The 27,744-nt window shown below is 45.5% G+C and overlaps 1 protein-coding gene across 1 annotated transcript in view; it reads left to right on the forward strand.

Annotated features, from left to right (window-relative positions):
* The first annotated feature begins 476 nt into the window (after positions 1 to 476).
* Positions 477 to 27,744, forward strand: part of LOC109283921 (uncharacterized) — a 76,669-nt gene continuing 49,401 nt past the window's right edge. Inside the window, exon 1 of the mRNA XM_019490654.2 lies at positions 477 to 677. Coding sequence (XP_019346199.1) covers positions 477 to 677 — 201 coding nt within the window. The remainder of the gene's footprint in view (positions 678 to 27,744) is intronic.

The raw sequence follows: 27,744 nt of genomic DNA on the forward strand, positions 1-27,744 counted from the left end.
GTTGAGAAGATATGTGATAAATACGGTATGTGGACAGAATCATGGAGAGCTCACGTGGTAATGAAGGTGGATGAGAGCAGTCCTCGCAGGATAATGCACATACAATCAGTAATCCAAATAGGGCCACACCAAGGGTTTACAATGTATTTCAGACAGATTAAAATCTGTAGCAATTGTGGGCAGGAAGGATACCTGGCTGCATACTGCTGGTATACAATATGCTACAGATGGGAAGGGAAAGGGCACAGGGTGGCAAAGTGCCAAGAAGTACTGAAGTGTGTTATTTGTGGGGACAAGGGACATTTACAATGACAATGCTCCTGGTCCTTCTCAAATAAAGCTAGATCTACAGAGGAGTAGCAGAGACAGGGAGGGAGAGGGGGAAGAAGAAGGTGTTGAGTAAAAATGCATGACTGTGGAGGAGACAACACAAGAAGGAAGAGATGGGGAGGAAGAGGGAAATTTTAGTAGTTAAAATGGCACAGCTGGCAGCAGAGGAGGCAAAAGAAGGAAAGATGAGAGGAGCAGGTGACTTTGAGGCAGAAGAAATTGAAGGAAAAGAGGAGAGACTAATACAGGAAGAAGGAGTGATAATGAGGCAAGAGAAAGAGAGCCACATTGGGAAAAGAAATAAATCACATGCTATGAAGCTAAGAAAGATGAAGGCAGACAGGGAGGTGGGTTGATGGAAAGCTCATCAGAGCTAATTTGGTTTGAGACTAATGGAGAGGGGAAGGGTGGGGCAGAGGGGAAAGGGGAACCTTTCTTGAATGCCAAAGCAATAAAACAACTGGCAAAGACTATGGGGATAAAGATGCGGGGAGGATTAGAGCTGACTTCATCAAGTAGCAGCATAGAAGACTCGTAAAGTAGTAGAGATGTGAAATATAAAGGGACAAGCATGACTTTGTGTATTGCATCTATTAATGTCAGAAGTGTGTTACCGAGGAAAAGGTAGGATATGATTATGCCAATATTGAGTGGGGTTAAAGCAGATATATGTTTACAGAAGTGTGGAATCCCACGGAAGATGAATTACAATAGGTTTTGTAAAGAAATGGGGATGGGGACCATAGTGGTGTGATTCGGGTTGGATGTAAGCAAAGAGGCTGGAGTCACAATTTTGCTCAAGAGGATGGAAGGGGAAGTGCAGCAAATGCAAGTGATTGTAGAAGGGAGGCTGCAATGGATGCTGGTGGAGTTTGAAAAGAATGTGTTAGACATTTTTAATATATATGTACTGGCTAAATGAGAAGGAAGGACCACCCTGTTTAAGAAGTTAAAGATATAAATAGGCAGAGGTAGGTAGCAAATTCTGGTAGGAGGGTTTCAATTGCATTATTGAGGAGGGGGATAGGAGAGAGGAGGGATAGTTAGATAGTTCATCAAAAGTACTGATTAATAGAATAAAAGAAGGAGATTTTAAAGGATATATGGGCCAGTGAGGTACGAGGATGGAACCAAGTGGAAGACAGGTGTTAAGGGTTGATATTGTGTTAACATCAAATGGGCTAGGGATTGGAAAGAAAGGTATCTTAGAGATGGCCTTCAGCAATCATTGGATGCAGAACAGAAGTAAATTTAGATAAAAGCAAAGGTAGGGGGAAAGGGATGTGGAAGTTAAACATTCAATTATTACAAGATAAGAAGATCTGTCAAGAATATGTGGAATTGTATAAAGGATGGAGGACTCTGAAGAGATGCTACAAAAACATCCAGGAGTGGTGGACTGTGCTCAAGAGAATTTTTCAGAAATATTGGTTGAAGAGAAGCAAAGAATAGGGTGTAAGAGCTAGAAGAAATGCAGGCAAGGAAGCAGCAATTATTAAAGGAGGCGGTAAGAAGAGTATGAGAGAGAAGAACTAGAAAACATAAAGCGATGAGCTGAAGAATGGTTCAAAAGGAAAATAGATGAGAAAATCTTTTTGACTGGAGCATGGGTGGGGAAGGGGGAAGGATGGTGTGAGTATTTTTTTAGTGAAATTGATGAAAAGAATGAAGGAACTGAAAGTAGTGAGAACTGAAGAAGGAATCCAAATATAAGGGAGCTTAAGGGTGTTGGATGCAGTGCCACAGTTTTATAAAGAGCTCTACAAAAGAAGAGGAGTGAATGAAAGAAAAATGGAAGTGTTCCTTGAGGGGATAAAGGAAAGAACAGAGGATGGAAAGAAAAAAAAAATTGGTGAAGTTAAGCATGAGAGGCAAAAAAGTGCTTAAAAGTTTAGAAGAGAGGGAAGGTGCTGGGAAGAGAGAGATTTCCAGTAGAATTCTATGAAAAATTTTGGCAATCTCTGAGGGTAGATATAATAGAGACAAGAGGGAAATAATGGAGGGTGGGAAGATAGGGGAGGTTTTTGCAGCTGGTGTGGTACTTTTGATATTCAAGAAGGGAAAGGAAGATGTGTTAGGCAACTGGAGGCCAATAGCCCTTTTAAACATAGGCTAAAATTGATGGTAAAAGTATTGGCCAAAAGAATGTGTGGCTGTTTAGTAGATGTGTGCTGTTCTTGAGGAGGATATTCCAGACCCTATGGTTAATGAGAGATGTCATAGTGGATGTGCAAGCGAGGAAAATAAATACGGTAATAATGAATCTAGACCTGGAAAAAGTTTATGATACGATTGAACATGATTTTATGTTTGAAGTAATGTGAAGATGAGGTTTACAGTGAAGATGATCAGGTAGGTCAAAGTGCTATATAGTAAAGCAGGAAGTCATAGATTTCATAGACATTAGGGCTAGAAGGGACCTCAGAAGATCATTGAGTCCAGCCCCCTGCCCCAGGGGCAGGAAGTCAGCTGAGGTCACAGGATCCCAGCAAGATAAACATCCAATTTTCTCTTGCAGGCATTCAGAGTAGGTGCTTGAACCACCTCCGATGGCAGGCTATTCCAGACCTTGAGGGCTCGGACAGTAAAGAAATTCTTCCTTATGTCCAGCCTGAAATGGTCTTGCAGGAGTTTATAACTGTTCAACTTTGTCATCCCTTGCGGGGCTCTGGTGAACAATTGTTCCCCCAGATCCTGGTGAATACCCCAAACTTATAGGTGACCATCAGATCGCCCCTGAGCCTGTGCTTTTCCAGGCTGAAGAGCCCCATGGCTTTCAGCCTCTCATCATAAAGTCTGTTTTCCTGACTCTGGTCATGAGCATGGCTCTTCTCTGGATTCTCTCAAGCTTCTCCACATCCTTTTTGAATTGTGGAGCCCAAAATGGATGCAGTACTCCAGCTGCGGCCTCACCAAGGCCGTGTATAATGGGAGAATGACGTCCTGGGATTTGCTTGAGAAGCATCTATGGATGCAAGCCAGTGTTTTGCTCACTTTACTAGCCGCAGCATCACATTGAAGGCTCATGTTCACCTTGTGGTCAATCATGACCCCCAAGTCCCTTTCATCCATAGTGCTAGCCAGCGTAGCACTGCTGAGCTTATAAGGATGCTGCAGGTTTTTCCTCCCAAGGTGGAGAACCTTGCATTTTTCAATGTTAAATACCATCAGGTTCTCATTTGCCCATTTCCTGAACCTGTCAAAGTCAGCCTGGATCACCCTCCTGTCCTCAGGTGTGGATGCTTTACCCCAAAGCCAGCGGATCATGGTGGACCCGAGGCCACAGTTGGCCAGTTTTGCCAGGAGGTGATCATGGGATACCAGATTGAAGGCTTTTTTGAAATCAAGATATACAACATCAATCTCCTCTCCCTTGTCCAGGCAATAGGTCACCTAGTCATAAAGGAAATGAGATTGGTCAAGCAAGACCTACCCGCAACAAACCCGTGCTGGCTATCCCTCAGGATGTTGCCATCGGTCAGTCTATTGAGAATGGCCTCTTTGATGATTCTTTCTAAGACCTTCCCCAGGATAGAGGTCAGACTAATGGGCCTGTAGTTTGCCGGATCCACTTTCCTCCCTTTCTTGAAGACAGGCACCACATTGGCCTTCTTCTAATCTTTGGGCACTTCACCAGAACACCAGGAGTTCTCGAAGATCCGTGCCAGAGGCTGAGCTATGATGCTAGCCAGCTCCTTGAGTACTCTGGGGTGTAGACCACCAGGGCCGGCTGACTTGAAGGTGTCCAGCCTCTCAACTTGTTCCTCCACAAGGTCAGCATTGATGGAGGGCAAGGAATCTCCGTAATGGGCAGGGGCGTCCCGTGGGATTGATGAAAGACTGACACAAAGTACCCATTTAGTAGGTTGACTTTTTCCTGAGTATCGGTTGTCAGTTGTCCCTTCTGGTTTAGCAGGGGTCCAATGTTTGCCCTTGCTTTTCCTCCGGCTCCCCACATATCTAAAAAAGGACTTTTTATTATCCTTGATACTTGTAGCTAGTTGGAGCTCAGTCACAGCCTTGGTTTTCCTTGTTGAGTATTGGTAAATGGTTACCTGAGCAAAGAATTTCCCATTCAACCAGGAGTGAAACAGTAATGCCCACCATCCCCCTATCTTTTTGTGTGCACAGTGGAGCCATTGGCTCAGAGAATTCATGATGATAAGCTAATAAGTGGTGTGAAGATACCAGGAGGAGGAGAAATTAAATGTACATTATATATGGATGATGTGAACATAGTAGCTCAGGACAGTGTATCAATAGAGAGGGTATGGGAGCATACTGGGCACGTCTACATAAGACGCTACAGCACAGTAGCAATGAGCTATTGTGCCATAGTTTGTTCCTATGGCACTGTAGCATGATGGTTATGAACCATGATGGCGACACTACTGTGTAGTAGTAACAAGGTACTGCACAGTAGTATCTAAAAATAACTGTACGGTAATGGGACTGTACAGTAACAACTGTGCAGTCAGCCACTTGTGTAGATGTTGCCACTGAGGACTATGAAGATGTGTCAGGGGCGAAATTAAATAAGATGAAAAGCACATTGGTAGGTGTGGGGAACTGGAAGAATTTACAGAAGTTCAGGCTCTGGGTGGTAGAGGAGGTAATCAAGATCTTGGGAATCCTAATGGACACAAAAGGGAAAGAAAAAAATGTGTGGGAGAAGTTGGAGATAAGAGTGAAGTAAATGGGATCGTGGAGTGGTAGAATTATATCCTTCAAGGGTAAAGTGGCTGCAGTGAAAACAGTACTCTTGCTGATCTTCTTTTACACAGGAGTGGTGTATCCACCATCATGGCAAAAGATAAGAAGAGGCAGATATGTGTTTTTGGTGGGAAAATAAAAGAGAAAGAATAGCCAGAATGGAGCTATACAAAGACAGGGAATTAGGAGGCTCGGGAATCCCAAATTTGGAAAGTTTGTGTATGCCTACTTTTATCAGTATGTTCTGTAAAAAAGCAACAGAGGGGTGGGGAAGACTGCATATTTTGTCATTACCTGGCAGGAAGAACATTAAGAAGATGGGGCATGTATGGTGGAGATTGGAAAAAGCTGTGGCAGCCACCAGCCCACTATACAAAGATGGAAAGTGTTTTAAGGGGAAAAAAACTTGAGGAAGTATGCTTAGAGCGCTTAAAAGACGTAAGAAGGTGATTAATATGATAAGCAAGATAAGATAACAATAGTTGGGGATCTGACAGAAAGACAGATGGCAAATGTGTGGAATGAAGTGACAGATAATAGGAATAATATTCCATATCCTCATCCATACAATATCCGTATGTTTGCCTTTTAATCTATTAGGAGCATTCAGCATAAATGGGGTTTTGTAAGATCAGTGGCATGCCTGAGAGATGGATGTGGGGCTGAAGAATCTGCATTGCATGTATTTTGGGACTGCCCTTTTGTACAAGGGGATGGGAGGAGGTGTTACCAAATTTGCCCATTACTTTGGGGTGTGCTCATTTATTAGGGATAGTTTCTAGGGTCTTGGTGATTCTGTCAATGTGCTGCTTGTGTTACTATACAGAGCTGTATTTCTCCCTTCTGCAAGCCCTCACCCCCAGTGGAGCTATCTTGCAGGACTCAATCTCAATGGGACTGGGTTCCTCCAGTCACCAAATCAGTCATACACACAAACACACACAAATTAACGTGACACGCCTGACCTGGCCGGGCTGATCAGCATGGACAGGCTGACACCCTCATATGCCAATAATCAGTTCATAAGAGCAACAATAAAATACAGTCAGACACAAGCACACAGGTAAACAGAATCCCTCTGAATCCAGCTGGGTGTCCAGCTGACACCCTCATGGGCCAGCATTCAGTTCATAAGGGCACGTCTGAGTCAAACTGGGTCAATCAGCCTGTACAAGCTGATCCCCTTATGTGTTTCAAACTCAGCACGTCCCAAACTTTGGCCTCTTGATGAGCAGACCCCACAATAATTTGGGCTTCACAGGGATCTTTAGCTTAGGTAAAAGAAGCGTTGCTGCAGAGCACAGGAGGAAAAAGAAGCAGAGAAGGAAAAATGTACCCAATTACTACCAGTTTGACTATAAAAGTTATTTATTGCTAAGCATATGAAATATATAATAGTACTAATAGTAATAGACATACAAAAGAAAAACAAACACAAACAATGGCAATACTACCCTGGTTTCACTAAGTATTTGGGGAAACTTAGCTCAAGTTTAACTGATACAGTTCAGGTTCAGAAGTTTATGCCTAGAGAGAAGAGAGAGAGAGTGAGCGCTGGGATCTCACCTAGTCCAAGGTACTCAGGCTGCAAAGCTGACAGGCACAGTCTGTAGCACAATCCTTGAAGAGAGAGACGATCTGCTCTTCCAGCGTCCCAAGAACGACAGGGGATGGTGTCAGCACAGGAGTTTTCTTCTTTCCTTTTCTCCTTCTTTCCTCCTGCTTCTTCTTTTTGCAGCACACACACTTACAGATTTTTATACCCTCAGTTCAGCTGCTTCGAAGCACCCTCAGTAGTGTAAATCATTGTCTTTTCTATTGACAAGGGGTTATCTGGTTTGGACCATCTCAGGAAACTGATTGATAATTAGGAAACACTTAAGATTAGGGAGTAACCCAAATACTTGGGAGCCAGCTTGAAATTCCTATGGATGGCAGGATATACTGATGGGATATCTCATGGTTTCTTCAGGAAAATAGATAGCTGCAGCATAAGGATTTTGGATTTTTACTTGTTGTGCACAAGCCTCAGCTTAGCATGACTTTTCCAGATTTTACTATAGTCTTTTAACAGACTTAAAGCAATTATTGGGGTGCTCATAACCTTTTGTGGAGAGGACTCCCACCAGTCGTCTCAGGAAAGATATGACAACACCTGGGATTAGGGCTCCAGCAGGCTGGATGCTGTGATGAACCCTTAACCATTGTTCAAATGTTGCCCATACCCCCTCTGACTCGGTCTCTTGCCTCAGTATTCCCTAACCCGGCAACTCAGTTTTAGTCAATCAAGTTTAAATAGGCCTCCCATAGTGGGACCAGGGAATGTACAGCCCGAGATGCCTATTAAACTTAGAGCTGTGTGTGTGTGTGTCTGGGGGGGAAAAGTCCTTAGTAAATCCAGATTAGAACTGGCCTGATAAATGCTGAGCTGGGTGTGTGTGAACATGGGTTGATTAACATTGGAAGCACAGATTCCCCATCATGCAGTGCTCCCCTGCTTCTCTGGTCCCAGAATTCACTGCAGTCTCTGCTTCAGGCTTTCTGTTTTCCATCTCTCATGTAAATGAATGGTCATCTGGTTCCATCTCGGATGTAAATGAGACCTAGGGCAGTTGTTCACTCTTGTCACCCTTATCTGGAGAGTTTTAGGTGTGTCTCTCACTGCATCTTAATCAGTTTTGTTTAGGTAGAGGAGGGGGGGGGGTGAGTCCTTTGTGAGTCAGACTGACTGCATCCTGTGCCAGGGTTGCCCAAGAACACAGAGCTGAGACGTATCAGAGGTGCATTCATTTTTGGGGGCAATTGATATGAACTGTGACTTAAGCCATATAGCACCATTTCATATACTAATGCCCAAAGGACTGGAGACACAGAGGACACTGACAAATGTGCAGCTCCCTGCTGTAACTCATGGCACTTCACATAAAATGCCATAAGTTACAGCAACCCACCCTAAACCAAAAGATATTCACTGTTGGCTCAGGGGGGTGGGGGGTCAAGCTCCACTTTAAAGCTGATCCAGGAGGAGCTGCATGTGTAAAGCCTCTCTCCCTAGCTCTGCCCCCCCTCACAGCTGTGATGCTCTTTGCATGATGGGAGGGGATGGAGCTCCAGGATGGGGTTTGCCCCTCCAATCCCCCTCCCCTCCCCCAGTACAGACTGGGCAAACCCCAGGCCAGAGCTCCATCCCATTCCTTCTCCCCTTCCCATCATGTAGACAGCACTGAAGGTGGGGCTGCGCTGCATCAGCCCAGCCCCAATCAGACAGAAATTAATAAAGGTGTACTCTGCTTTGGAGCACCTTCATCTAAACTAATTTGTTAATTTGTTACACGATCGGGCACTTTTAAAGCATTCTGCAGCCATGCCTTTCTGTCAGTATGTGGCTGTACAGCACTTTCAAGTGGCCGATCATGTGACAAATGTGACTTATGTCAGCACCCAGAGACTGAGAACCATACTACATTGTGCAACAGTAGTGATATGGAAGGTGAGAAGGCAAGGGACTGGCTTTCACCAAAAGAGTGGAGTTGGCAGTATATGAAGTTAAATACTATGTGGATCGTGGACAACATGGAGAAGGAGATAGCAGAGAAGAGATGGAGGAAAGAAGAATGGTGGTGTTTCTTCCAAAAAGACAAAGGGACGGAGTTAGGAAGGAGTTAAGCAGTGTTTCTTTTTGGGTTAGGGAGTATCAGAAGAGGTTAGCATGATAAGGGTGAAAACGGGTGTAATAAGAACAAGGTATTGTTGTAGGTGGAGGTTGTCGAGTTTTGTTTTAATGTAATTTTAGTTGTTTTGTAAAATAAGAAAAAAGGTGCTTATCAGTTTGTTTACCCAATATGGGCCACGTGTTTTATAGTCATGCTCAGTGTTGGCTGCATTTAATCGACTTCATATTTGGTTTCCATTACTGAACACATGCTGCTTTTGGCAGAAGTTTAATGGTAGACAGTATATTTAATGAGGTTTCCTTGTGTGTGACTGTAAGATGAGGAGTTGTTTTTTTTTCCCCCATGCTGACTGGGGGGAAAACCCTTGTCTTGTATTTGAGTAAATGCAGTATTTTCAATCCTTTAACAAATAGTTTGAGCTGGCTTTGCACTGCAAGTCTTATTTCTCTATACAAAATGCCCACTAATATATCTCACAATCTTTAATAAATGTATTTGCATAAACAATTCTAAGGTAAGGAACTGCTATTATCTTTATTTTACAGATGAGAGAAACAAAGTAAGTGGTTCAAGTCATGCAGAAAGCCATTGGCTCAACAGGGACGTTTAGGAGCTTGGGCCTCCCAAATTTCAGCATGGCCTCCTTCGTCTTAGTAGGTCACAAAGATCCACTTCTAGTGGGTGAAGCTGACAATGCTGTCAAGTCAAAACAGAATGCCCAGAGAGGAACGAACAATTAGATTTCCCTAATAAGCATGTTCTGCACCCCAATCATGCTTGTGTGATGCAGAATTACCCTACCAGTCACCAAATGGTGCACCATATCTCACATGTGTCAGGACCAGAGTCTAGTCTACTACAAAAAATGAGGCTGTGAAGGGACTAGATTATTGACTTTGGGTAACAAATGAAGGATAGAAAAATGGGCAGTGCACAATAGGATGCAGTACAACAAGGACAAGTGCAGAGTGCTGTATCTAGGGTGCAAAAATATCCAGCACACCTACTGGCTGGGAAGTAACCCCCTCAGCAGCACAGAAGCAGAAAAGGATTTCAGAGTCATAGTGGACTCCAAGATGAACATGAGTTATCAGTGTGACGAAACCATCAGCAAAGCTAACTGCACTTTATCATGCATCAGCAGGTGCATGACTAATACAGCCAAGAAGGTGATACTTCCCCTGTATGCAGCATTGGTCAGACCTCAGTTGGAGTACTGCGTCCAGTTTTGGGTGCCATACTTCAAGAAGGATGTTGATAGACTTGAGAGGGTCCAGAGGAGGGCTACTTGTATGGTTAGGCAAATTCACCTTGTCACCTACAAATTCATTAGCGGGGTGCAGCAAGGGATCGGAGATGCTCTGTTCACCAGGGCACCTCTTGGGGTAACAAAAAACAATGGTCATAAACTGACAGACAGCAGATTTAGGCTAGATATCAGGAAAAACTTCTTCATGGTAAGGGTGGCCAAAATCTGGAATTGGCTTTCAAGGGAGGTGATGCTCTCCCCTACCTTGGGGGTCTTTAAGAGAAGGCTGGATAGGCATCTGGCTGGGGTCATCTGACCCCAGCACTTTTTCCTGCCAGGCAGGGAGACCAGACTCGATGATCTATTGAGGTCCCTTCCGACCCTAGCCTCTATGAATCTGATTGCTTGGTTCAGTTGATGGTGGCATTATCCAGGTACATAAGGAGCTGGAGGGGAAAATGAGGTTGTGAAATCATATTAGTCGATTTTTCTCTCTGTGATAAAAACTAAATTAAAAATACATGTTAAATGGTTCAATTAATTAGAATGTAATGGTGTATTTTGTTCCCATGCTCTAATTTGTGCTAAGTTGAAAGTAGTTGCTTTCTTCCACCCTCCGCCTCCTTATAAATAAATCATATGCTTTCTGGATAAACTCATCCAATTATATCTTAATTGTTTCTAGGAGGGAACTCCACTACTGTACTAATTGTCATACATGCATTCATTCACACAAGACCAGATTCCCATTGGTGATATTTTAATTATTACTACAGTGCAAACGTTGCATTCAATTGCTTATTAACTCTACAGGCTGTTGCAACCTTTTATCAGCTAATAGATGTCAAAAGGGGTATTTTCTAGTAGGATTAGGATGATCTCTTTACTTATCCCTTTTATGAGTACTTCTGTGGAGCCTAGATGAAAACTAGAGGCCTCAGTTTTCATCTGAGCATGGCTGTGGATTGGACACTGGGCATACAGTAAGACATAGCTTCTGCCACAAATTTTTATATTTATATAGCCAAGGTAGATAGAGGGCAGTGGAAAAGGAAGGATTGTTACCCCCAGTCCACATGGGAGAAGCTGAAGCACAGGAGGCCAGAGACCCCTAGAGATTCAGAGAGCAACTTGTGGGATTTATATTTGGGCCTAAACAGGCTGGGCATGTAATGCTCATTGACTTTCAGTGTGATGTGTACTTTTAAATCACTTAGACACTTTGGAAAATCCTACTCTTTGTACTAGATTACATACTAATAAAATGGATAGTGTAATATCTGGGAGGAGTTTAGGACTGCATACAACCAGGTACTGTGTGCTAAGGTCTACAGTGCCTTGTCTACACTAGAGATACAGAATGTCAGAGTCATGTTACTGAACAATTTTTCGGTTTGCTGGCCAAAATGAAAAGCTGAGGAGGGAAAAAAATCAGTTAGGTTCCAAGCAAAATGAAAAGGTTACATTTTTTCCAACAAAACAAAAATGTCAAAGGATTTCATTTTTGGTTGCATAAAACATTGTGTTTAACCTGGAACAAAACATTTGGTATCTGTTTGAGGCTTACCTTTCTTTTTTAAAATTTACATTTAAGTCGTTTTGGTAACTAAAAGTCATTTGAAAAGGAAAAAAATATCTCTTTTAGACCAGTATATTTGCTCAGCTGTAGCTAGAATCTGTTGCATTCAACAATTTTAGTTGTCAAAGGCAAATAGAAGCATGTGGTCATTACTTTATTCTACTTTAGACCAACTTCACCTGCACTATGAAGGCAGCAGTATTGCAAGCATCCTCAGCAAGTTTTTTTCCCCCAACCATTCTGCAAAACACTCCTCTCTAGGAGTGACAGACAGTATTACTACCTGTGTCTCCAGCCCCATTCACTCTTTGGTTCCTCTGGTGAGACTGGTGCCAACAATAGTGATGACTATGGCCCTGTGTTATCTAATGGCACACCAGGGACATCTCAAAATGTGCATGGTTTTTGTGCTGAAACCTTTTTCTAACCAACCAGAGACAGGCCTCTCACTATGTAACTCTACTGCCGTCAGCTGCAGCATTCCTGATTTACACCAATGTAAATGTAATCAGAATTAGGTTTTCTAATATTATACTCTAATGGTATATTTTATAGGCATTCTGCTTCTGGAAAAAGTGTGTAGACAGGTGTAAGAAAGTACTTGTCCTCATGCCCATTAAACTAGGCTGACACTTTGCTGAAATATTTAGTAGGAATAGGCAGGATGGGCTTCTGAGTAAAACCTCATCCTGGATACCAGCTCCCTGTTCTGACTTCTTCTGTGCCTCTGTGCAAGACAATATCTCTCAGCTTAAATTCTGCTTCTGTAAAACACTCATCTGTCTGTTTAGACCATAAGCTCTTGCAGGCAAGGACTGTGTTTCACTGTGGGTTTCTGTACAGTGCCTAGCACAATGGGGTCCTGTTCGTAGTTGGAGCAGCTTACCTACTGATTAATCAATGACGGACGATGCAGTTAGAAATAAAGACACACAACAATTTTCACACTGTAGCAGTTCTGTGGCAAGCACGGCCATGCATGTAATATGGCTCCCTTGAGGCCAAAGAGTGAACTTTATCTTGAGTTAAGCTTGAATATTCCATTATTTCCCTTTCAGTACTCCGTTCGCAGATAATCAAACATATGAGAGGGAAGGGAGACAAAGCATTGCTTCAAGATCACAGATTTTGAACCTGATGCAAAAGTTGGCGAGAAATGACAAGGAATAAGAAACCAGACTCAAAAAGATTTGGACCAGACAAGTATGAGGCCTCCACAAAGGTATGGCTCTCAGTGCAGATATAAAACAGAAACAGGGGAGAAGAGACTTGCCCTAAAGGGAACTGTCAGCTAGGATACTGATTTGGAAGATACTGTGGGAAAAGGATTTAAAATCTCCTTAGTCCAGTGGGTCAATGAGATAATATGGGCCTGATCTCCTGAACTGAAACCTCCTCACTGAAGACAGGAGGGGGCAGGGGCTGGCTAAGCCTCCCTTAATTCTCATGCTGCAGTTGATCCAGCCCTGGCATACATTAAAGCAGCAGGGATGATATGGATTATGCCAGCTGACTGTGGTCCGTCAGGGACTGCATGCTAACTGAAAATGGCCAACGGGCAAATACACTCCTTGCCACCACTGACACAGTCCCTCTCTCCCCTGTCATACACAATTTGCTGAAGCAGGGGGTGTAGTAGTTGGCACATAAGCCAGTTCTGCAGCTGCTGAGAACTCATCACCCCTCAAGGGGAACACTAAGATAGCAGCTACAGCCAGATTCACCTGCTTTGTGCTGTTTGTGAGCAGGGACAAGGGGCCAGAATGAAGTGGAGGGGGCTTAGGGAAGGGGAATGGTGGTGAGGGTGGAGAAAGATTCAAGTCAGCCCTGTGGCAATGAAAGATTGTGATTGTATATAGTGTTTCAACTGACCTATAGTATACAGTACCGGTAAGCACCGGAAAGATACTGCCTGGAAGAGGATGCAGGACAGAATAGCAACTCCCTTAGATAGTATGAGGGAAGTGTAAGGTTCAAGGCTAAGGTGAACCCAACTGGATTCTTTCTTGTAAAAAAAAAAAAGGGTGAGGGATCTCTAGCTATTCCTAGTCCCAAAGATAACCCTGACAGTCTAAACTGAGACTGTGCTCTCTGATCCTCTGTGCCTGCAGCCAGATGGATTGAAATAATAGCACCCAGAGAGCTGGAGACTTTCCCTATTTCAGCACTGACTCTTGTGCCAAGAAGATCCAGTTAATGCACTTTATGCAGGGTGGACAGATGTACCAGAGCCATAGTTCTATGCATTTGAAAGGAAGATGCATAGGAATAAGCCTGCAGCTCAGAATATTCAAGCAGCTAACTATCCTACTGAGTCTCTTTTGAGTGACTGTCAAGCTTGCTGCTGTCCTTTTGAAAATTAGGGCAAAGGTGGTATTTATCCTGCAGGCTGCTAAAAACTGCTCAGCTTCTGCAGAGCTGGGTGTTACCTAGGAAGGATTGGCCAGTGACTGGAACATAAGACCTTAGTCACCTTAGCTCAATTTCCTGTTCTGCCATGGGCTTCCTATGTGACCCCAGGACAAGTCCTACTGAGTCCTTCTGTACCTCCGTTTCCCATCTGAAATAAAGGGAATCATAGTACTCCTCCATCTCTCCGGGCTTTTGAAAGGATAAATACAAGGAAGACTGTGAGGAGCTTTGGTTCTTAGCCAAGTAAGTATCATAGAAAGATATAATTTGCAGGTTTTCTTTAGGATTTGATCCAGTAGCAGAAAAGAGCATAAAACAATCCATTTTGTAAGCTAATAAAGACTTGTGTGGGTCAGCTTCTTATTTAAAATTAGGCCTCTGTTGCCACTTAGAGTGCGGTTGTAGCTGTGATGGTCCAGGAATTATGCAAAAGGCTAGGATTTTGGGGGGTGATATCTTTTATTGGACCGACTATATAGTTGCTTTTGAATGCAAAGCTTTCTTCAATGCTTTGCATTCAAAAGCTTGTCTAATTTTATACCAACTATACAGTTTGTCCAATAAAAGATATCACCCCTCAAAGTCCTTGCTTCTGTAGCCTGTACTGTAGATTAAAGAAGAATCGGGGCCTATGCGTTAGAATGGTATTTGATGTTTAAATATCAACAGAACCAATCAAAAAGGGAAAGAAACCCTTCACATTTCTGGGGAAACTCAAAGGAAATGGGTACTAACCCTGATCATAACCATATAGGAGAAGTCAATAAGAAGTTTCAGGGGGAGTTTGAGTGACCTAGATTTCTTTTTGGATATGGGTGAGAAGGGAGGTTTGTGGGGTAAGGTGAAGCAAGAAACATCAGGCTGAAAAGTGTAAACATGTTAGGGTGGATGGCCTTTTTCTGTTTCTATGGATGGAGAAATCAAGCATATCAATACAAAGGTCAAAACCAGAGATAAAAACCTTGACATTCAAAGGTTTTGTAACAAAATAGGCAATGGACAGGCTCTAGAAACCCAGCGCAATGCACCCTGCTGGGGATTGATCACCCGCCTGTAGTGTGAGCTTTCAAGAACCTCTGTGAGATTTCCCCAAACAGTCTGAGTTTGCTGACATATCCCTAGGGCTTGTTTCTTATTTATTTTACAGCCTCTTTATACTGCCCTGGCAGTGTAGCATGAGCCTGGAAGACAGCATCAGGTAATGTTCACCCCACAGGTGTTGCAAAATGAAAATGGGATCAGACTAGAGGCCTCTTACAATAATCAGCCCTTTAGTGAGATTAGTCATGGGAATCACTGCTCAGGAGGGTGAATAAGTCTGACCATACATCAGCTTCTAGCTCAGTGTTTCCCAAAGTTTTGATACCTGGGGCAAACTATTTTTCAGGATTAAAACTGGCGGCACACTTCACTCATACCCCAAATGGTGTATGTGTGTATGTATACACACACACACACACTTTTTCAAAACATAACATTTCATTCCCCAGCCAAAGGAAACCATACCAGTGCTGAGATATACTGTTAAAAAATAACTCCATAACTGTTCTGAATTTTGCAGCACCCTAGGTGAAAATCGCAGATCTAAATTCAGAAAAGATATGGAGAGGGTCTTGACATTAAAATGTTGAGCTCCACTGATCTAGCTGTTGCCACTTATGGGTGACAAGGACAGGACCACCCCCTGCTGTGCCTTTCTCTTTGCACTGTCTTCCCTCTCCTGACCCCTGGTCTCTAACTCAGGTCAAGGGCAGTCCCTGCTGCTGAGGTTACTCCTGCAGGGTCTCACAGGCTGGCAACCACCCCCATAGTCCCTTCTGCATGGGAGGAGTGGAGAGGATGAGCCAGGTGGCAAAGCAGGGCTCCATCTGTGTGTCTTCCCACCCCACTGCTGGGACCAAGGGGTCGGGGGGGAAGGGGCCAGCAGAGGGTTTGCTTGTGGGGTAGGGGAAGGCAGCAGCAGTCCTCAGATGAACACTTACTGGCATCACTGAAGTAGCTGGGGCAGGCATAGGGAATCACTGTTCAGTCAGCCGATGGGAAGCATATGCTTTATATTAGCAATAATTAGGCTGGCACAATAGACACCTTATTCGGTATACATGTCTCTTTTCCTGAGGCTGTTCCTCTCTCCCTCTCAGCTGCTGTCTTCCATCCTCTCCCTGCACTTGTTTTTCATTCTGCCTCCTCTCCCTAATGCACATTTTCCCCCACACCGGATTCCTTTCCGCTGCTTCCTTCTATGTTTTTTCCATAGTCTCCAAAATAGCACCTCATTCAACGGTGGCTGTTAAGCTCAAGTCTAATTGGCATAAGCACCACTTTCAAAAGTGACTTATGTACATGGAGACCTAAGTCTCACTGAAAAAATCAATGCAATTTAAGAATCTAAGGGTATGAACAGACATCTCATTTGACCTGGACCAATACAGGAGTGACAACAGTCATTTACACATGTTGCCCTTCCATTCTGCACTGATACTTCTCTGCCGGAGCAGTGGTCACTGGGTTCAATAAACACAGGCATATGTGAATGAGAAGAACAACAAACTTTATTTGTGGAGCTATAGGCAACCTCTCTGCAGATCTTTTGTCTGGCTCTCACTAAAGAACTAGCAGCTCTCTTGCTGAGGAACTATCTCACAAATCCTGACTCCCTCAGGCTTTTTAGGGAGTATCTCTAAATTATAAGTTCTATCATTGCAGCCAGTAGATAGCCAGTGAGAGCACACACCCTGACTGGCTTGTCCCTGGAATGAACTGGAGGAATCATACAGGTGTATAGCAGAATGCCCCAAGAAAATGTCAGTACATTTTACCTGGCATATTTCAGAGGGACTTGGAGTAGGACAGTGGATGTGTATGTCTTTATGAAAAAAATCTTTCTTCTGGGACAAATGTGAAGCCTAAATCATTTTTGAAACAGGGATTTAAGCACCTAGGCCACACTGGGCTGAGACGAGACCCTCAGCTTTGTCATGTATTCTGGTCCCTGAGCTGGCAGTGTGTGTCTGGGGGAATGATGCAGCAGAGCTGGTTGGAAATGAAAATTTCTCTTGCCTCTTGACTCTTTTGCTGTCTCCAGCTTTCTGATGTGAGAAAAGGTCACATTCTTCCAGCTTTGAAGAAGCATGGTGAATCCTCTTGTCAGACACCTACATAATACCTTGCAAGTCCACTAGGGCCCAGAGAGTGAAGAAAACCTGCAGGTGAGGTCTCAGGTATGTGGGGTGACACAGAAATGATCTTCCAAGGCACTGTGAATACTTTTTTATATGTTAAAGGTAAGAGTGCTGTGAAGTTCAACTTCAGCAACAGAAACAATTTCAAACCCAGTCATACAGAAATTCAGTGTCAGAAGACACAAGTAGATTACAGACAGCTTTTCCTCTATGTTTGAATATGCCACTAGCACTATTTTTAATTCTAGCATAGACAGCAAGGCTTAACATGGACAACTAATACAGGTAAGAGATTATATCTCTGACATCCTTTATGAATGGAAGAGCTAGTATGTGATGATCTAGTTTTTCTGTTTCCTGTCATCACTTTTTAAAGCTACCTCCAGCATTTTTCCTAACCATGTAAGTTATTTATAAATGATGGGATATTTCTATTATTGCCACTAGAGGTCTGTTCACTACTACAAATATGAGCCACATAAGGCATGCTTTCTCTGTTTCTTGCACTCTCTCTCTCTCTCTCTCTCTCTCTCCCTCTAGTTAAGTAGTAGTTGCTGCTATTCAACATCTGTGTTACAGTAATACCCCCAAACTCCAGGATCAGGGCCACCTGTATGTCAGTAGACAGTAATGTTCAGAGCGTGCCAAGGTGATCCTTTTGCTTTTGAGGGCATGTATAATTTAGCTTTACTAATACAACTAGCTGTATTAATGCTAACATCATCATTTTGTTTTAGGAATGGTCAATTGCTTTTCCTTGGGCAAGTAGTAGCTATTTGCTGAATCAAAACCTATAGTGGCTCTGGACTAGGTCTTTGCCATGCTAGATTTGTGAATACAATATGTGCATTTAGTAGCAAAGACAATTTTTTTCTGTTCTTATTAAGAGCTGCCTTTGGTGGACATGCTCAGTCACCATGGACATTGGTGGTATTGGCATGATCTCAACCAAGGGCAGAATCTGACCTTTGGTTTCACATTCTCAACACTTTCTTTTATTTTAAGGCCAATGCCAGAGTCTGTGCAAATGCTACATTTGCCTAGTTTTCTTTCCTCCTTAGCTATATTCTCAGGTTATTATGTCCCATGGTTTCTATTAGGTTGATCTGGTATTTTTCCCACTGTTGGTGTTAAACTCATGCTGGTTTTCTCTTTAATTATCTAAAACATGCCTCTGCTTAGCTTCAGTGAGGAGGAACAATACTGTTTCATAAAGGTGGGATTTGCAAAAGCACTCAGCATTGGCTTAATTCTGCTCCCATTATAAGCCATAATAAAATCCCCACTGACTTCAGTATAAGCAAATGTAGGTCAACACTGATGCTATTTGCAAATCCTGTCCTCCTTCCTTCAGGTTTTCTTTTCATTAGATCACCATTACATGGTGCTTGAGCTGTCATTCCACTACCCAAAAGTAAGTATCAAAGCTGCTCTTTGTCTGCTTTTCTCATTTACTGTGTGACCCCATAGCTGTAGTTAATTTAGGATAAGAAAACACCCTCACCTCAGGATGGGGCTCAGTGGCAGAGCTGTCTTCTGGAGTTTCTTCCCTCTTGTTCCTTTGGGGAAAGGGTAAGAGGATGGAGAGAAGCAGGGTTTGCTGACTGCAGAACAAGGGTATGTCAATACTGTAGTAGCAGAAAGCTATAAGACTAATCCCTACCCACCTGCTCCCAGTCCTAAAAATGGGGTCGTGAGGACACCTTGAAGGGTGCCCCTGGCACTGCATTCAAGAATTGGGTTTCTCATGAGCTCAACTGTGGCAGCTTGGGGTGGATCAACTATGCAACATTGCTATCAAAATAAAACCTATGGCACACTGGGATATACTAACAGGAGTCCAGAGGGACTCTTCTTAGTATATCCCAGTGTGCTATAGGGTTTTTGTTCCTAGTGTGTCATTCAAGGGTCCAGAGAAGGACTGCAAGTATGATTAAGGGCCTGGAGTACAAACCTTATGAGGAAAGACTAAAGGATCTGGGACTCTTCAGTCTGGAGAGGAGAAGACTGGGGAGAGGACATGGACTTGGTGGCCATCTGTAAGTATGTAAGGGGTGAATATCAGGAACTGGGAGAAAAACTGTTCACTAGAGTGCCCTAGGGGAGGACAAAGAGCAGTGGCTGCAAACTGTTAGAGGATGGTTTTGGGTTGGACGTAAGGAACAACTTTACGTTAAGGGTGACCAGAATCTGGAATAGACTTTCAAAGGAGGTGGTGCAGTCTCCAACCTTGGAAGTCTTCAAGAGGAGACTGGATATACACCTTGCTGGGATCATTTGATCTCAGCAGTATTCCTGCCCAGAGCAGTGGGGTTGGACTCGATGATCTTTTGAGGTCCCTTCCAGCCCTTGATTTCTATGATTCTATAAGTTTAATTGCTTATTGTGGAAAGTTGTTTTTCCATTCTGGTCAGTGTGGATGAGGCCTTCTGCAGTTTTGGGTCCAGTTTTGGGTACCATACTTCAACAGCAATGTGGAGGAAATAGAAAGAGTCTAGAGGGGAGAGTAGCATAAATGATTAGAGGTCTAGAAGTAAAGTCTGAAAGAACTGTGATTATCTACTCTAGAGAAAAGAAGACTGAGGAGGCATTTGATAGTAGTCTTTAGATATTTTGAAGAATGTTTTAATCCATCTTTCTCTGTTCATTGGGGATAGGATAAGAAATAATGGGCTTAAATTGCAGAAAGGTGAGTTAGGTTAGATGATAATTAGCATGCTCCTGCAGCCTGTGCATCTTATGTATCAGTGTCCCTGAGCTTCAAAATGGTGTTGGGGCACTTTAATTAAAGCTCGTTTGATGCTGATACTTGAGACGCTGTGGGCACTTTAATTGGAGTGGTTCTCAGAGCTGTTCTACTTAAAGTGCTCCCCCCTCCCAGCACGTGTAAAAACACCCTATAAGACTAGTTATATCGTGGAACAGATTATATAAAAAGGTTGTGGAATCTCCAGCACTGGAAATACTTAAGTGTAGGTTAGACAAACATCTATTTCAGATGGTTTAGATAGGGATGATCAGAGCTGGCTTCAGGGGTAGGTGATGTGGGCAACCATCCAGGGCACCATGGTCAGGGGGCACCACATGCACACACACGTGAGCAGCCTATGCTTACAACAGCACTTTCCCCTGCTCTGCCTTGCTCTGGTCAATTGCTGCCCCAGGCAGGAGGAGCGGTGCCCAGCCCAGCCCGCTCCTGCTTCCGGTTGCTGTTCAGGTGGAGCTGGGCTGGACAGTGCAGGTGGTAGAAGTGGTGCCTACTCCCTGCTTGACTGCTTGCCACTCCTGCCTACCTGCCTCTACTTGCAGGAGCGCCGCTGACTTGGGGATGGGGATTCAGAGGGGGGCACCAGAGGGAGGGTGCCGGGGGGTGCAGTGCCAAAATACAAATTCACTCAGAGCACCATTTTCCCTAAGGCTGGCTCTGGGGATGTTCCTGCCTTGTGCAGGGTGTTGGAAATAGATGGACCACTTGAGGTCTATTCCAGCTCTGCATTTTAATAATTCTATATCCTTTCCCATATTAATTGTTTCCAGGTGATATGCCAGTCACATCAAAATAGCTGCAAAGACTCAGCAGCAACCTAACACTTGTAATCTTCTGGGTGCTTTGCAAATGTACAGTGTTGACATCTTAGGGGGTCATGAGATTTTTAGTCTTTGTCTTGAAAACTTGCAATTGCATGAGGCTCTCAGTTTACACTTGAAAAATCTTGTGACATTTTAAGCGGATCTCTTAGTTTTTGAGAGTCTTGACTTTTGAGCACTTAGGACAATGACACTGAATTCACTAGCTCCTGTGTGTAATATATGTGGCATGTTACATTCCAGATCTGGAAAAGATGCTTCTGGGGACTCAAGAGTAGCCTAGCAGCCTCATCATTTTTCTTACACTCCCTGTCCTGTTGTTCTCACTCTCTCTTTTTTATTGTGGGTTGAAAAACCTTGGAAAAATCTGCTTGGCACGTGAGTTCACTTTTATAAAAGCAGCTTGCAAGTGTATGCCTGGAGGCGAATTAACCCTTTGAGGACTGTGGTGATACGTATATAAACTCCCATATTCATCTCCTAAACATTCACTTGGATGGCAGTCTGGAAAATGTCAGTTTGAAAGGATTCACTTGAGATCTATGGGGAACTTTAAAAACAAAATCACAGGCTCCCTTTCTCCCTTGTAATATCATCATGAATAGTGATAAAGCAAGGCAGGAGGACAACAGCTGTGCATTCTGATCACCTGTGCTGAAAAAATTATGGGATCTGAAATGGAAGAATTTGATCAACCTGCACAAAGAAGTCCCATTTGTCACAAACGTACACTGCAGCGCCTGCATTCAGAGTGTCACTTCTTCCCCTGTGCAGCTTCATTGGCACCAAAATGCTGGGAGCAGTTGGAACATTTCTGGCAATTTGTCAGCCCCAAGGTATGAACTGAGGCTGAATGGGCGAACAGCAGCGGCTTTAGAGCTGAAAGGAGTGTGCTCACCCAAGTCTGAATCTTTTATTTAGCAGCCTTCTGTAGTTCTATGGAGCAGCCTGTATTCTGTGGCCCTATCTCTAGTGTAGCTACATGAGAATTTGGTCCATTTTTTTGTTTTAAAAAGTTTGATGCATTTTTTATCTTCTTTCACTGTACTTGGAAAATAGACCAAGCTCCTGCCCTTAATGCTCTTGTGCCTGCCAAGTTACTCTCATTTATTGAAAGGATGCTTCAAAATATCTTGGTTTAGATCCCTCATCTTCACTGGAGCTAGGCTGAATAGTGATCTAGCCCCTTCTTTCTCAGTAAATAGAGAAGTGATAGGCCTTTTTGATAGAAGCCCCTGACTCTTCACTTAATTGTAGAACAGGATTAGAGCAGAACTTTTGCTGAGATTCTGGGATGTTTATGTGACCTGCTGGTTAATATAGATTGTCTATGTCTCTATTTGTGTCTGAGGCACAGTGGTTGTGATTCTTCCACTGCCCCTAGCTACAGAGTCTGGTCCTTTTGCTTTTATAGATACTCAAGCATTAAACTCTGGAAATCCCTAGTTCTGTGATGGCAGAAGCCACACAGTTTGGACTTTTGCCTGAAAGAATCAGGACCCAAAGTATTACCATATCACCAAAGAAGCTGTCTGGCAGTTTATATCTCACTTAAAAGATGGGCCCTGCTACCTCTTAGGAAGTATTTACCCCTGCTAAAGGCAGTGAGCTTCTGTGCTGCTGCCTTCCCTTGACAGTCCACCAGGGCAGAGCAGGTTTAATTTGTGGGGGGCTTGTCATAACATCTGCAGCCTGCTGCAGGTCTCTTCACTGGCTGGTTCTGAGCCCCCCTCCACCCTGCCACTCTTTGCACCACTGTAGGACCTTGTGGGTAGGTCTGCTGTGCTCAGAATCCCTGCCTTTCTACCTAGACCTGAGCTAGCCTCCTGAGTGGCTTATACCTTAATAGACATCCTAAAGTAATATGTAATTCAGTACCCTGGGTGAAACAACTAGTGCACAAGGCTAGATTCTGTACCAATATAAAGTGGCATAGCCCTACTGAAGTCTGTTGTAATCTGTGGTTGTATAAATGATGATCCATTCATTGTGAATAGAGCAAATCCAAAACCCAAATGTGATGGTCACATAGTGGTTGACCAAGTGGCTCACAGCAGAAGTGAGTCATGGGAACATATCTACATCAGGATCTGGGGGAATGCCTGTTCACTAAACTGTCCCAAGGAATGACAAGGTCAAGCAGTTACAAACTCATGGAAGCCTGTTTTTGGCTGAACATAAGGAAAAACTTTTTTACTGTCTGAGCCCCCAAGGCCTGGAATAGACTGCCTCCAGAGGTGGTGCAAGCACCTACTCTGGACTTTTTAAAGAAACATTTGGACGCCTATCTTGCTGGGATCCTTTGACTCTAGATGACTTCCTGCCCCTGGGGCAGGGGCCTGGACTCGATGATCTTCCAAGGTCCCATTTCAGCCTTAATGTCTATGAAATCATCAGCAAGACATATCTCGGGAACCAGCAGCGGGAAGGAGAGGAGCCAGGCACACGTGTGTCCCGCACGCACATGTGCCCCCTTAACCAACTGACTGACCGGGGGCGGTGGCGGCAGCAGCAGCAGCGGAGGAATCGGCAGCGGGGGCAGCAACAGCTGATCCCCCGAAGGTAAGTGGGGCGGAGGGACCTGGCGCAGCTGAGCCGGATCCGGAGGGGAAGCCCCCCGGGTCCCATATAGTTGAGCCGGTAGGGAGCCGCGCTCCTGAGCCGCGCAGCGCGAACAGAGCGCGCAAACAGGCGCGCTCTGTAAGAGCGCACTGGTGTTTGCGCAGGCGTTCGCGCCGGCGGGCGGGCCGGGAGGGCCGGGAGTGAGACTCCTGTAGGGGTAGGAAGTAGACACCGCACAGGTCTACAAACAGCAGCTCAGAATGGTGTCTACGAGGAGTGCTGCTAGGGCCTCTGCCCAGGGGGACAAGGCTAACTGGGGCTGGTCTGAGGCCTCCACCCAGACCGAGCCCATGGGGGAGCTGATGTCCCCCTACCTCCTGGTCTGTGGGGGATCCCCAGCAGGGCCAGGGGGGGCCAGAGATTGGGGGCCCCCACATCTGTCCGGCAGGTGCCCATCTTAGGGCTCTGGAGGCGCAGGTGAGGGAGCTCCGGGAGGAGGTTAGCAGGCTGAGGGGGATCAGGGAGGCGGAGGATGAAATTGACAGATATTTCCTTTCCCTGCAGGACCAGGCACCGAAGGAAGAAACAGCCCGGGGAATGCCCCCCGCAGCAGAGTGGCAGACGGTCACAGCCAGGACCAGAGCAGCTTGCAGAGAATCGGCACCAGCTTCTCCAGTTCGACTGGAGAACAAGTACGAGGCCCTGGCGATCCTGCAGGAGATGGAAGGGGAGGAGGAAACCCTTGGGCAGGAAGAAACACCACATCCTTCACACTCCAAACAGATCAAGAGATCCAAGAGGACGCAGAGGAGGAGGCGACGAGTGCTCGTCCTAGGCGACTCCATCCTGAGAGGTATGGAAGGGCCCATCTGTCGCCAGGACCCCTCAGCACAAGAGGTATGCTGCCTCTCTGGAGCAAAGATTCGGGATGGGATGGAGGTAATCCAGGCCAGGATCAAGTCCACCGATTACTACCCCATGGTCCTAGTCCATGTGGGTACTAATGATGCGGCCAGGAGAACCCCCGATCACCTGATGGCGGACTACAGTGCTCTGGGCGGCGTGCTGAGGGAGTTCGGTGCACAGGTGGTTTTCTCTTCCATCCTACCAGTGACCGGACGCGGAAGACGACAGGAGAACTGTATCCGAGAGACCAACTGGCGACTTCGGCAGTGGTGTCTCGAGGCAGGCTTCGGCTTCCTGGACAATGACCCGCACATCACGACGAGGGACATGCTCATCTGGGATGGGCTTCACCTGTCCCCCAAAGGTAAGCGTGTGTTTTCTTCTAGGTTGGCGGATCTCCTCTGGCGGGCTTTAAACTAGGTTCGCCAGGGGGAGGGGAAGATGAGGGCGGGGGAAGCTGTGGACCACCAAACGATGTGGCACCCACAAGGACAGCCCAGCCTGAAGAAAGAGAGCATTGGGAACCTGAAAGCCATGGGGAGGCCAGCACTACAGAACAGGTAAGAAACAAGAAGGTAAGAAACAATGGGCCCCATGGGACTCGGAGCGGGGGGGCAGCAAAGGCGCCAGTCGCAGGGCTCAAGTGCCTATATACTAATGCTAGAAGCATGGGGAACAAGCAGGATGAACTAGCGCTCCTGCTTGCACTAAACACCTATGACTTAGTGGGGCTAACGGAAACCTGGTGGGATTCATCCCATGACTGGGCGGTACATATTGAGGGCTATAGATTGTACAGAAAGGACAGGGTGGGGAAGAAAGGGAGAGGGGTTGCGCTCTATGTCAGTGAGCAATATACGTCAACCCTCATCAAGACGGAATCCGAGGTTGAGGAAGTAGAAGGATTGTGGGTTAGGCTACATGGGGGGCAAGGAGAAAGGGATTTGGTGGTAGGGGTCTGCTACAGACCCCCACATCAAGGGGAAGAAAGAGATTCGGGGCTCCTGAGGCAACTCTCGGAGACCATAAAAGCTAAAGAGGCGGTAGTCATGGGGGACCTAAACTACCCGGACATCTGCTGGGAGTCACAGACAGCAAAGTCCCATCGCTCACGCAGGTTTCTAACCTGTGTACACGACCTCCACCTGACACAGGAGGTACATGGTCCCACTAGGGGGAATGCCATACTGGATCTGGTATTGGCAACGGGAGATGACATGGTAGCGGACCTCCAGATCGGTAGCCATCTGGGGGACAGTGATCACCTAATAATAGAATACACCATAAGACGTTGAGTGGGTAAGGTAACTAGTAGGGTGAAAGTGCTAGACTTTAGGAAAGCTGCTTTCAATGAACTCAGGCGATTAGTCAAGGATGCACTGCAGAGTAGGAGATTTGAAGAGATGGGAGCCCAAGAAGGGTGGCTGTGCCTTAAGGAAATGATCCTTCAGGCACAATGCAAGACGATCCCCGAGCGAGGCAAAAGAGGGAAAGGGGCCAGGAGTCTTCCCTGGCTGACCAGAGAAATCCAGAGCAGCCTAAGGGACAAAAGGGGAGCACATAAAAAGTGGAAACAGGGAGAGATCACCAAAGATGAATATACCTCTGTTTGTGCTTGTAGGGAGGCAGTTAGACGGGCCAAAGCTACCATGGAGCTGAGGATGGCAACCCAAGTAAAAGACAACAAGAAATTGTTTTTTAGATATATTGGGAGTAAAAGGAAGGCCCAGGGAGGAATAGGACCCCTGCTAAATGGGCAGAAACAATTGGTGACAGACAGGGGGGACAAGGCTGAACTCCTCAACGAGTTCTTTGCCTCAGTGTTCCTAAGTGAAGAGCACGACAAGTCTCTCACTGGGGTTGTAGAGAGGCAGCAGAAAGGCGCCAGACTTCCATGCATAGACCCTGAGATGGTGCAGAGTCACTTGGAAGAACTGGATGCCTTTAAGTCGGCAGGCCTGGATGAGCTCCATCCGAGGGTGCTGAAGGCACTGGCCGACATCATTGCAGAGCCACTGGCAGGAATATTTGAAAGCTTGTGGCGCACGGGCCAAGTCCCGGAGGACTGGAAAAGGGCCAACGTGGTCCCCATTTTCAAAAAGGGGAGGAAGGAGGACCCGGGCAACTATAGACCTGTCAGTCTCACCTCCATCCTTGGCAAAGTCTGAAAAAATTATCAAGGCTCACATTTGTGAGAGCCCGGCAGGGCAAATTATGCTGAGGGGAAATCAGCACGGGTTCGTGGCAGGCAGATCGTGCCGGACCAATCTAGTCTCTTTTTATGACCAGGTTACGAAACGCCTGGACACAGGAGGAGGGGTGGATGTCGTATACTTAGACTTCAGGAAGGCCTTCGATATGGTATCCCACCCCATACTGGTGAACAAGTTAAGAGGCTGTGACTTGGATGACTACACAGTCCGGTGGGTGGTGAATTGGCTGGAGGGTTGCACCCAGAGAGTCGTGGTGGATGGGTCGGTTTCGACCTGGAAGGGTGTGGGCAGTGGGGTCCCGCAGGGCTCGGTCCTTGGACCGATACTCTTTAATGTCTTCACCAGTGACTTGGACGAGGGAGTGAAATGTACTCTGTCCAAGTTTGCAGATGACACAAAGCTATGGGGAGAAGTGGACACGCCGGAGGGCAGGGAACAGCTGCAGGCAGACCTGGATAGGCTGGACAAGTGGGCAGAAAACAACAGGATGCAGTTCAACAAGGAGAAATGCAAAGTGCTGCACCTAGGGAGGAAGAATGTCCAGCACACCTACAGCCTAGGGAATGACCTGCTGGGTAGCACGGAAGTGGAAAGGGATCTTGGAGTCCTAGTGGACTCCAAGATGAACATGAGTCGGAAGTGTGACGAAGCCATCAAAAAAGCCAATGGCACTTTATCGTGCATCAGCAGATGCATGACGAATAGATCCAAGGTGATACTTCCCCTCTATCGGGCGCTGGTCAGACCGCAGTTGGAGTACTGCGTGCAATTCTGGGTGCCGCACTTCAAGAAGGATGCGGATAACCTGGAGAGGGTCCAGAGAAGGGCCACTAGTATGGTTAAGGGCCTGCAGACCAAGCCCTACGAGGAGAGACTAGAGAAACTGGATCTTTTCAGCCTCCGCAAGAGAAGGTTGAGAGGCAACCTTGTGGCTGCCTATAAGTTCATCACGGGGGCACAGAAGGGAATTGGTGAGTATTTATTCACCAAGGCGCCCCCAGGGGTTACAAGAAATAATGGCCACAAGCTAGCAGAGAGCAGATTTAGATTGGACATTAGGAAGAACTTCTTCACAGTTCGAGTGGCCAGGGTCTGGAACGGGCTCCCAAGGGAGGTGGTGCTCTCCCCTACCCTGGGGGTCTTCAAGAGGAGGTTGGATGAGCATCTAGCTGGGGTCATCTAGACCCAGCACTCTTTCCTGCTTATGCAGGGGGTTGGACTTGATGATCTATTGAGGTCCCTTCCGATCCTAACATCTATGAATCTATGAATTACCAGGATTAGCCAGGCAGAGCTGGCCTTAGGGAAAATGGTGTCTTGGCGAACTTGTATTTTG

The sequence above is a fragment of the Alligator mississippiensis genome, chromosome 3 (genome assembly GCF_030867095.1).
Source record: "Alligator mississippiensis isolate rAllMis1 chromosome 3, rAllMis1, whole genome shotgun sequence".
NCBI lineage: Eukaryota > Metazoa > Chordata > Crocodylia > Alligatoridae > Alligator > Alligator mississippiensis.